Below are 11,285 nucleotides of genomic sequence, written 5' to 3'. Positions count from 1 at the left end.
TATCCCTCTGTAGTTGTTACAACTCTGTGCATCACCCTTCTTATAAATTGGCACCAGAACACTTTTCCTTCACTCATCAGGCATCTTGTCCGGCTCTAAAATTCTGTTAAACAACCTAGTCAAGAACTGAACTACTGCCACTTCTCCTAAACACTTCCATACTTCCACTGGTATGTCATCAGAACCAACTGACTTTCATCATCTTCATCCTCTTCAGGGTTTTCTAACTTCATCCTTTCTAACCTGATCTACCTTCTTCCTAATTGTCTCTGGTTCCTCATTTCTACTTTACCTTCCATCTTCTCAGCACACTTTCCTCACTTGTGATTACATTCCCCTCTCTGTCCTTAATCAACCTCACCTGCTGTACATCCTTCCCAGCTCGATTTCTCTGTCTCACCAATCTATACAACTCCTTTTCTCCTTCCTTTGTGTCCAAACTCTCATACAACTCGTATGTCTTTTGTTTGGCCTTGGCCACTTCCCTCTTCACCTCCCTTGTCTTCTCTTTGTACTCCAGTCTGTTCTCTTCTGTCCTGTCACTATCCAATCTCTTCTTCGCTAATCTCTTTCTCTGCACACTCTCCTGGACCTTGTCATTCCACCACCAGGTCTCTTTCTCTTCTTCTCTCTGCCCAGAGGACATACCTAGCACCTTCTTACCTGTCTCCCTAACCACTGTAGCTGTAATCTCCCAATCATCTGAGAATTTCTCAACACGGCCCAGAACTGCCCTTCCTTCCTTCCTGAAGTCTTCACCACATTTCTTTTTCCTTAGTTTCCACCACTTGATCTTCTACTCTGTCTTCACTCTCTTCCTTTTTTTCACCTCCATCGTCATTTTGCACACTACCATGCAATGTTGTTTGACTACACTCTTGCCTGCCACCATTTCTTCTCCATAGTACGTCACCCTGTGTTCCTCTTTCTTTTGGGAATAGATGTTTTATCCGGGCTTGGGACCGGCACTATAGTATCACTATAGTAGCACTGGCTTGTGTACCCTAGTATACCCTAGTGGCTGTTTTTACAAGGGGAAACACCGTTACTAATTTGAAGAAATGTACTTCACTTCATTGTTGACCATAACATATCTGGGCAGGGATACTTTACTATGTTTGTCTACTTTTTTAGAACTAGTCTGTTTTGTTGCTGTGTCTGTTATTCTGATCACCTTCTCCTGGCAGGGGAGCACCTTGTTGTTGCCAACACTGCCCTAATGAAGTAGAAACCACAAAGTTTGCCAAAACACAGAAAACTCACTTGTGTGTATTTATGTCTTTAGGGGACCTGCTGGTGGTAGACCTTGGCCAAATCCTCCAAACTCAAATTCGGTGAGAGCTCTAGGCGAGTGAGGGAACAGAAATGTACACTGTGGTTCAATTTCTGACTGTTTTCTAAATGTGTTTTGTAGACACCCTACTCGTCTGCCTCTCCAGGGAGTTATGTGGTATGTACAGTGAGACTTTATATATTGTGTATTTTAAGGAATAAAATCAAATGAGTTGAAACCTAAACTGTAATTCCAGGGACCGCCAGGAGGTGGGGGCCCACCTGGAACGCCAATCATGCCCAGTCCAGCAGGTTAGAGCTCTGCTGGTGTTGTATCTATGTGTGTGGTATGGAATTAGTATAGAAAGATTCTCACCCTGATCTTCGTTTTTCCAGATTCTACCAACTCTGGCGACAACATGTACACTCTGATAAACACAGTTCCTCCAGGAGGAAATCGACCAAATGTGAGAGATTATTTTACCGTCATGACCCCCACTGTATATGACTTGACTTGGTTCATGTTGTGTTGATACAGATAATTGATACTTTCTTATAATCAGATGGTCCAGGTGTAGTTCCTACCTTGATGTATTACAACTGTGAGCTCCCATCTTCCCCAGACATGTTACTTGATATCAGTGTCACATGTCCTTATCAGCTGTTCAAACGTGTTATGGCGGTTCCATAATGGCTCCCACTGCGTGTGGAGCAGTAAAAACGTCCCCTCATCTCAGTTAATATGTCAGATTTGTAATTGTCTGTTGTTTTTATTTTGTTTTATTAGTTCCCAATGGGTGCAGGTGGAGATGGACCACTAGGGGGCATGGCTGGAATGGAGCCACACCACATGAACGGATCATTAGGTAAGGGAACTGCACCAAAACAGTATCACCAGTGTTTACCTATGTTTCTCTATATCGTCCATTTTTTTATCTTTTCAACCCCAGGGTCAGGTGACATGGACAGTCTCCCAAAGGTCAGTGTATACTGTGTAAACTTTGCAGAAACAGGACTCATTGTAGCATTGGTTCATGACCATAACTGTTTATCACCTTTAAAGAACTCTCCTGGAAACTTGAGTATAAGTAACCAGCCGGGAACTCCTAGAGAGGATGGAGAGATGGGAGGAAACTTCCTCAACCCCTTTCAGAATGAGAGTGTAAGTTGGCATTCACCTGTAGGTGGCACTATTTATAAGTGAAAAATGATCCCACATGATTAAAATTTCTCTGTTTTTTTCATGTACTGACAGTTATTTCTGCTGTGTGTTTGGTGTTTTTTCAGTATTCTCCAAACATGACAATGAGTGTGTGAAGGTTTGAGGACAATCTGGACTCAGTCACAAACTGGCATTGATCAGTGAAAATCAGCAGAGGCAGAATGATGACATCCTACAGACCAGGGACTTCTTCCCTCAGCTCTTGCCCTGTACAGACATTTCACACACACCTGGTTCTTCAACTACCCCACCCCCCACAAACCCCTCACCTTCTTCTTTATGTCTCCGTTCCACCTGCCCCTCTCCTCCTGGTCTGAGTGGTGGCTCTGCTACCACCAGTTCTGACTCTGCAACCATGAGACTGTACAAAATAATCAATTTTTTTTTTTAAATCTGGAGAACTGTTTGTATATTTGAAAATACCCAGTGGCATTCCAGTCACAGACAAACAAGTGTGTATGATCATCATTCCCAGAAACAAAAGACTAGTGTCCTACCAACGCCTGGTTTTCATACAGTCATACTTCTTTTTTTTATTGAAAAAGAAAAACACATCTGATCAACTGTTTCATTTTTTTTTTGTCTTCACTGTTAAAGAAGAAGAAGAAGAGTCTTTTAGATTCTACTGTTATTTTTAATAATTAAATCAGCCAGAAATATGAAAAGAATGTTAGATTAAAGGTGCCTTGTCTCTGATATATTTATGGCTTTTGATGAGGAAATTACGATTTTGTTCATATTAAATATCACAAAGATTTTTAGTTTGAGAATTTAGTTATTGAGAGTTAATAAGCTGTCTTTGAAACTAGGGCTCTGTAGCTAAAGAACAACTATCATTGAAATTATTTAAAAATATATGCATATAAATTCTACAAATCTACTTTGGATTTGGTGGAGTACGGTCTTATTTGCATTGTGTTACTTGGGTATTTGTGGTCATTACATACATGGTTTGTGTTCTTTGTTTTTGGATTTATATATCAGGGACCACTTAAATGTGACTAAATCTAGGGCTGTTATTGTTCAGAAAAATGAACATAAGGACATTTGAGGAATCCTAATGCTAGATAATCTATAATACCAGGAGGTTGTGCATACTTGCACTTTGAAATCAGATTACTTCACTGTCATTAATATTCCAAACATTTCAACATTAAGTGAGAACAGGCTTTGAAATCACAATTGAGCTGTGTACAATAAAAAAGTAAATACTACACTAGCTTTTGATTGATACATGAAACAGAAAACAGCACAACTGAAACAGCAGTCCCGTAGTTATTGTCCATGGACCAACTTTTGATTTCAAATACTAAATATGTTAAATCCTGCCTTTCTGCGCCCGTTTGTGTAAAGCTGCAATACATAATCACTTCCGTCAATGTGCTTTTAATTTGAAAGAAAGATAACAGGAAGTTTTGGAAACCCGAACAGAGTAGCTGGTTTAATATGTTCTGACTTTTAAACACTGCATTCAATCATTGACCTGACTAGTGTTCTCTTAGGAAAACTGCTCAAAGTTGCCTAGCCCCCCTGGAGAATAAATATATAATTGCACCACGTGGTAGACACTCTACTCACCCCTGTATTTGAATGTTAACCAATAACAAAGATATTTGAATTCCTTAATAGTCCAATAATCTGTTTTTAAATAAAAAAACTATTTGTAAAGTACACAATAATGGTGACCCTCATAGCACCTAGACTAAAGCTCCAGTTACATACTCAATTATGTAACTGTCAATTATCTACTCAACATGTAGCTGTCAGTAATGCATCAGAGCAGGTCAACGTAGTAAGATTATCGTACCAGAGATTCCAAACAGCCATATCTTGACAGAAATTATTGTTGACTCATCAAAAAAATAGTACACCTAGTGATACACATTTGGTGTATACTATAGTGACCTTTGTTTTGTTTTTTTTGTAGCAGAGATACCATACAATCATAACTAATATCAAATTATTTTTTTATGCTTAGGGAAAGTTATTTTGCAGAACAACATTATCTCTCGCTGTCCCTAATATCAACAAGTCTCACTTAAGGCTGGAAAAAGTCTACAGTTAAATATTTGGATGATATTTATTTTCATCACCAAGAACTGGCATTAACACACTGAGAGTGTGTAGAATTTTTTACCTAGTGTATGTCTAAATGTTATGGTAAAGGCTGTATTATAAAACAAGGCTCCTCTCATGATGTAGACCTCAAATGTTATTTTAATTTAAATTTTAGTTTTCATGTGAAAGTGTGATGTAACAAGAGACCTGGCACCTTGTAGAGTAATTTTTCTGCCTTGTATCTAAGGTCATTTATGAAGGTTTCCAGGACATAACAAGAAGTGTAAAAAAGACAGAGAGATTTGTATTCAATTGAATTATGTTCACGGGAATGCAAGCTTTTTTCAGTCAAACCTTTGTCGTCGTCATCCGGATAAACTGTGATCAGTGTGTATGAAAGGATGGTTGGTACCTCGAGCTCAAACAAGCTTGTTTTTAACTCAAACTTTTTTCACTGCCCAAAATATAACATTACTATAATTATGATGTATAAGTAAAGGTCAGTGTAACTCTAAAACGCTCCCCTTCTCCTTCCTCCTCCCTTACTGCAAGCGTGTACAGCTCACAGATGTAGCTCATCTGTCTTCTATGTATGTGTATTTGATAATATAAATATTATTTAAAGAAAAATCTGGAGAGAATCATTCCTACACAGACCCATGGACTAATGACACAACAACACAAGCTAACAGATTTTTTTATTATTATTATTTAGTTTTTTGCTTTGATTGAAGCCATAATTTGGAATATTGGAACATGCATTTGTAAATGTAAGCATGTCTTTCTGTTCAGTGGCAGTATGTTAGATCCCATTAGTGACATGTTCATTTTTTCCTTTTTTGAAATTCTTGATTATGTTTTTTTGTAAATACAGAGAAGTATTCCATTGGTTTTGAATATGGTGGTATAAAGCTTCTCTTCACTGCATTACTTGTTTTTAATGTGTATCTTTGGCATAAAGCAATCAAATGAAAACATTTTCTTAGTGTCGAACACTGTTCAGGATCTCTTACCATTAACTATTTTTAGAATCACTTCTTTGGCTTTTGTCACCCTGTTCCCACTGCTGGACACCTGATGGCGCTCCCTCTGAGTTGCAGTAGTCATTGTGCGAGGGAGGGATTCACCACGTAAAGTTCTCTGGTCCAGCACAGGGCCACATGTAAAGATACAAAAACTATTCAGGCTCACATTCACACCTAAAGTCAGTCTATATCAGGCGTGGAAAAACTTTTTGCCAAAAGGCTGATCAACTACCTGACTAGCAACAGGTATATTGACACCACCTGCCAGAAAGCAGGTGTACCAGGATTCCCAGGGTGTGTGGAATTCTGGGAATCCTGGGAAACTCTGAGCAAAAGGCGAAAAAAGTGACCTGCATGTGGTATGGCTGGACTTTGCCAACACATACAGATCCGTCTCCCATCAACTCATCGACTATGCCCTGGACTTCTTCTATATCCCTGGCCCTGTCAGAACCTTAGTAGCCAAGTACTTTGAAGACCTCAAGATGTGCTGCACCCACCAGGACTACACTACAGGATGGCAGCAGCTGGAGGTAGGCATAGCCATGGGATGCTCGATCTCTCCCATTCTTTTTGTTGCAGCTTTCAAGATCGTCCTAATAGGAGCAGTGATGATGATTGGAGGAGTAAAGCTGCCATCAGGGCAGAGGCTACCCCCAGTGATAGGCTAAATGGACGACATCACCACCATCCTCCAGATAGCAGCATGTACAACGAGACTGCTGAAGAGGATTGACGAGCTTGTGGGGTGGGCAAGGATGAAGATCAAACCTGCCAAATGCGCAGCCTCTCCCTGAGGAAAGTAGTTAGAAGCGATAGTACCACAACTGTCGTAGGTGGTAAAGAGATCCCACTGCTGGCAAACCAACCCATCCGCAGCCTTGGTTGTACCTATACTGCAGAACTCTCCGACAAGAACATGGGGGAAACAGTGAGGAAGCAGCTGGCAGATGGCCTGGCCAGGATCAAGCGGGATGTGGCCTCTGAAGATGTGCGAAGTCTCCTCGTCTGTGGTGGACAGGATGGATAGGCGGCAAACTCGTTCATCAGGAAGTGGCTGGGACTGCGAGATTCCTATCAAATGTAGGCCTCTTTGGCTGAAATGCACTGCTGCTGCCACTGCGATCTATAGGTCTGGACTACAATCAAGAGAAGGCCCAGATGGTGCTGGAGCTGAGGGATTCCACTGATCAACTGGTGAGAGCAGCTGCCTCCCAAGTATGAACAGGGAGAAAGTGGAAAGCCCAGGAAGAGGTGGACAGGGCGATCAGCAGGCTGAAACACTGTGAGGTAGTCGGCAGTATCCAGGAGGGCAGAGCAGGCCTTCTCAAATCAAATCAAATCAAATTTTATTTATATAGCCCACATTTACAAAATACAGTTTGTCACATGGGGCTTCACAGGGTTGGTAACATCCTCTGTCCTTAGACCGTCAGCCAGGGTAAGGAAAAACTACCGAAAGAGAAACCCTTTCAACAGGGAGAAAAGAGAAAGGTAGAAACCTTAGGGAGAACCACAGGTGACGGATCCACTCCCTGGACGGTCAGGCGTGCAATAGATGTTATCAGAACATACATTGTACAAATACATAAAAACCAATGAAGAAAAAAAAAAAAAAAAAAAAAAAAAAAGTTCAAGTTCCGGTTGTGGATCCAGTAGTTCTTCTTCTTCTGGACAAAGGCCTCTAAAGAAGAGCAGAAAGGCTGGATGTCATGGGAAGGTGTTACAGACAGGTCCCTGGCATGGATTGATATGTGGAAGCCCCCAGGCCAGGCTCAGCTTCCTGATCAGGTCGTCCTACGATACACTGCCTTGTTCCAGAAATCTCCACCTGTGGTTTGATGCGGAAGAGTTCTGTGCCTTGTGCAGCACTGGCAATGCAAGCCTCCAGCATATCCTGTCAGGCTGTAAGACGGCATTGTTCCAAGGCAGCTACAGGTGGCGTCATGACCTGGTGTTAAGGAAGCTGGCAGAGGTGGCGGAGTCATGCAGACAGGAGGCCAACAACAGACCTTCCACCCCAGCAAGTCCTCCTATACAGATTGCAAAAGCTGGAGAGAACGCCAACCTTCCTCGCCAGAGAGTAACACCAACGGTACTCTCACCAGGCAGCACGTGGTCAATGAGGGTTGACCTGGGGAGGCAGCTCCAATTCCCCAAGGAGATTACAAAAACTTTGCTGCGGATCTGATCATGTGGTCAGAACCACACAGGACCATTCTGATGGTGGAGCTTACCTTCCCATTGGAGGAAGGCATGGAGGCTGCCAACGAGCAGAAACACACAAAGTACGCAGACTTGGCAGCAGAATGCAGAGAGGCTGGCTGGAAAACCATCATGTGCCCCGTTGAAGTAGGATGCAGGGGCTTCGTCGGGTCCTCAACCGTACGCCTGCTCCGTGACATGGAATGCACAGGAGCAGGGCACAGGAAAGCCATGAGGGAACTGGCAGAAGAGGCAGAGAAGGGCAGCTTTTGGCTGTGGCTCAGGAGGAAAGAGGTGAGTTGGGGGCCAAACAAAGACCCATCCACTTCAACGTAAATTTACCTACAATAGTCAACCTTAAACACAATAAGCATAACTAAATAATAAACTGTACCTCTAGCGCAAAAAAGGCCATTAAACTAAGTTAAGAAGCAATATTGACAAATCTAATAGTAATGAATTAACAAGACACACCCTGGGGCATGATCAACCCCAGTGGGGCCTTCCTAGAGGGAGAGTGTCTAATGATAATGGCCGAAACACTCGATGACCCCAAGGTCCACTACTGAAGATATGTCTTTCAATAAGATCAATTTATAAGAAACAACCTGTCATGGGTGTCTGTTTCCTTTTCCTGTTGTCTGCTTTGTGGGGTAATCTGTCTGTTCACACTCACCTGTTGGTAATTAGCTTCACTTGTGTCACCTGGTGCTCCCTGTGTATATATACCCCTCTCCCTCACTCTGCCTTTGTTGGACCATTGTTGTTAGATCAGTGTGTTTGATCATTGTGTTGGATCATTGTGATTGTTTTGGATCATTGTTCAGTTCGTTCTGTCAGTTTCCTGTTCTGTGTTTCCTTGTGTTCCGTGTTACAAAGAGAATTCCATGCCTGGTAGTTCTTCCTGTTTTGTTCATTTGGACTTTGTTAATAAAACGACCGTGCAGGTTCGTTTTTTGTACTGCACTTGGGTCCTGCCTGCTTCCTGTCGTTACCCCCAAGTGACACAACCAGCTAATCAGGAAAAGCCATAGTCCAGTAAGACACCCCATTCCACCCATTCCTTACCACAGCCCCTTCCCATACCCCGAAGGTATGTATAAGGATGACCCCAATAATTCCCAGTGATCATACCAAGGAAATTACCCTTGAGGTACTGTAAGTTGGCACCACTAGTGACACTCAGGCAGTAAACATGTCTAAGTATATTTTATATATTTTTATTCAGTTTAGATTGTAATTGAATAAAAGGGAAAAAAACAGACAACTATTCTGGTTATGCAGTACACAATTTAAATGGTCTTCTGTCAAACAAAAAAAATTAAGCTAATTGTCCTGTTTTCTATGAGGTGATATTGGCCTGAAATATCTGAAAATACTGTGGTGTGTGATTTCTTAACTTGCTGCCCCTTGTTGTGAAACACTTACAAAACTGAACAATTGTAGTAACAGACAATTACCTACTTAAGTAACGACCATACGTAAATAGCCATTCGTAAATGGTTGCACCAGCCCAGTGTCAGAGAGACTCCATTCTGTCTGGCAGTAGTATCCCTGCAGTAGTACACTTGTTGTGTGGTCTCTGTGTCTCTGTTAAAGTCATGTGGACTACATCCCAGGTGAAACGAGTGAGACTAACGAACAGGTAATCATGGGGAACAGGTGAGTGTGATGTCACCAATAAACCCCGGAGAAACAGACAGAATGGCAGAGAGGCACACACTGCTGATCCCTGTCAGGGGCTAGAATACTAGGCTAGAAGGAGCAGACACTGGAGGCAGGTGTGGTTAGTTAAACTAACGAAGTGGAGAGACAACCCACAGCACTGCAATATAAATAAATGTGTTTAACAAACGACTAAAACAAGCACTTGGTACCCTGCTCTCAGCAATATTGCTGCAGTAGTACTACTACTCACTCTCTCCTTTCTGGCTACAGCAGTATCTGACCAAAGATGTGATGAACTGGTGAAACTTGTGGACGACCAAACAAAGTTTCATGTCAACCATCAACATTATCTTTATCCTTCATCACGTAAAGATGCTGCACTTAAGTTTTAGCTCTGTGTTTTGCAAAAGTACTGTATACAACCTATTTCTCTGTACTTCCTGACTCCAGGCTCAGTTAGCTTGTTGTAACTCTCTGACTGCTCTCTTTAATATGCAGATTCAACCACTTATTTTCCTTGTCTGCATTCCTTCATCAGGAGGACATGAGCAGGTCACAACTTTGAACTGCAGTATCTGCAGTGCTTCTTCTTTTGTTCCCAGTATTTAATCCCTCTCTAATGTTCACTGTCCTGTTCAGGGATTAACCTCAACAGTTGAACTCCAATATCACATGCTCACTCCCTGACACCTCGATTGAAGTTTCACAGACACCAAGTGGGCAGGGGATTATGGCTTTAAGAGACAAAATATAAGATAAATATTGTTGACATAGTAGTCGGTATTTAATGTAGTACTTTTTGTTTGACAGCAATGGAGCTAATGTGACTTTTGATGGGTTCTCCTCTGAAATAAAGTGTAAGTGATGAGCTGTACTGTAAGTCACTGAGCTGAAACCCTGACTGTAGAACAGTTACTGAAGCTTGTGCTACATGTGTAGCTCATCTGTAGTTCAACACACCACACAAAGAAAATACAAACTTGTTGGTCACTTTCTGGTCACCTGTGCTGACTGCCTGCTGTGGGCCGACACAGCAGTGCAAAGGAGAAAGGAAGAACCAGCAGGGGGCAACATCTATGGCTTTTCAGTGAGTCATGTTTGAATCATTATAACTGATAAAGTTAGGGATCTATAATGGCCAAATTAAAATGTCCACACCGTCTATGTCTTATTAACCCTGCTGAAAAAACTGGAAAGTTGGGTAAGGCTGATCTTCAAAAAACAAGCTGCAAACCTCAACTTTCCATCAGTTTCACTTTGAAGACACTACAGGTAAAAGGATCTACTGAGTATGTGAGGCTAACTCTTGGAGCAGTGACCAGAACAGTGAATGTTGCTACAGAACAGAAAATGAAGGACAGCAGCTGTCACCCACATTAATGTGAACAAATGTAACAAATGGTTACGTTTGTTACAAACATTTTGTGAACTCCACTGGTCTGATTTCCCTGTGAGCATGTAGTATTGGAGTCCTGTGTGTGTGTGTGTGTCACATGAGTGTCTGCCAAATGGTTATGTAAAGGAGTAACTTGAACAAAAGGCCAAGTTAAAGGGGTGTGTGAGAGTGAGTGAGAGACTGTTGGCCAGCCTACCGTAACACAACTCTTCCCCCAGTTCCTCTGTAGAGTCTCTACTTGGCAGAATCCCTGACATTGCTGCTCTCTGGCTGCCTGCTGTCTACATCCATGGCTGCTCTGGTCCTGCTGTTTCTGGCTCTCATCTCCCTGAGTGCTGCGTCTGAGTCCGCTGAATGCAAAGAGTTGGTCAAACCTCTGGTTCTGGACAGCCACAGTCCTGTAAGTACTGATGATAAGCTGTAAATGCTGCATGCAATA

General features: G+C 42.1%; 2 protein-coding genes across 4 annotated transcripts in view; both read left to right on the top strand.

Moving 5' to 3' along the window:
* The window catches only part of LOC103398125 (single-stranded DNA-binding protein 2), a 51,609-nt gene extending 46,130 nt beyond the window's left edge, over window positions 1-5,479 (top strand). For both annotated transcript variants that reach the window (XM_008336638.3, XM_025053157.1), the window contains exons 10-17: window positions 1,286-1,334; window positions 1,415-1,450; window positions 1,530-1,584; window positions 1,669-1,739; window positions 2,060-2,138; window positions 2,223-2,251; window positions 2,336-2,434; window positions 2,560-5,479. In XM_008336638.3, coding sequence (XP_008334860.1) covers window positions 1,286-1,334; window positions 1,415-1,450; window positions 1,530-1,584; window positions 1,669-1,739; window positions 2,060-2,138; window positions 2,223-2,251; window positions 2,336-2,434; window positions 2,560-2,589 — 448 coding nt within the window. In that variant the 3' untranslated portion in view covers window positions 2,590-5,479. The remainder of the gene's footprint in view (window positions 1-1,285; window positions 1,335-1,414; window positions 1,451-1,529; window positions 1,585-1,668; window positions 1,740-2,059; window positions 2,139-2,222; window positions 2,252-2,335; window positions 2,435-2,559) is intronic.
* Window positions 5,480-11,025: 5,546 nt separating this feature from the next.
* Window positions 11,026-11,285, top strand: part of LOC103398126 (uncharacterized) — a 1,906-nt gene continuing 1,646 nt past the window's right edge. Inside the window, exon 1 of one of the 2 annotated variants that reach the window (XM_025053070.1) lies at window positions 11,026-11,246. In XM_025053070.1, coding sequence (XP_024908838.1) covers window positions 11,136-11,246 — 111 coding nt within the window. In that variant the 5' untranslated portion in view covers window positions 11,026-11,135. The remainder of the gene's footprint in view (window positions 11,247-11,285) is intronic. The other variant, XM_008336639.3, reaches the window with a different exon arrangement.

Source organism: Cynoglossus semilaevis, chromosome Z (genome assembly GCF_000523025.1).
Source record: "Cynoglossus semilaevis isolate Cse_v1.0 chromosome Z, Cse_v1.0, whole genome shotgun sequence".
Lineage (NCBI taxonomy): Eukaryota > Metazoa > Chordata > Actinopteri > Pleuronectiformes > Cynoglossidae > Cynoglossus > Cynoglossus semilaevis.
Note: the sequence above shows the minus strand (reverse complement) of the source record. Positions and strands in the feature narration are given on the sequence as shown.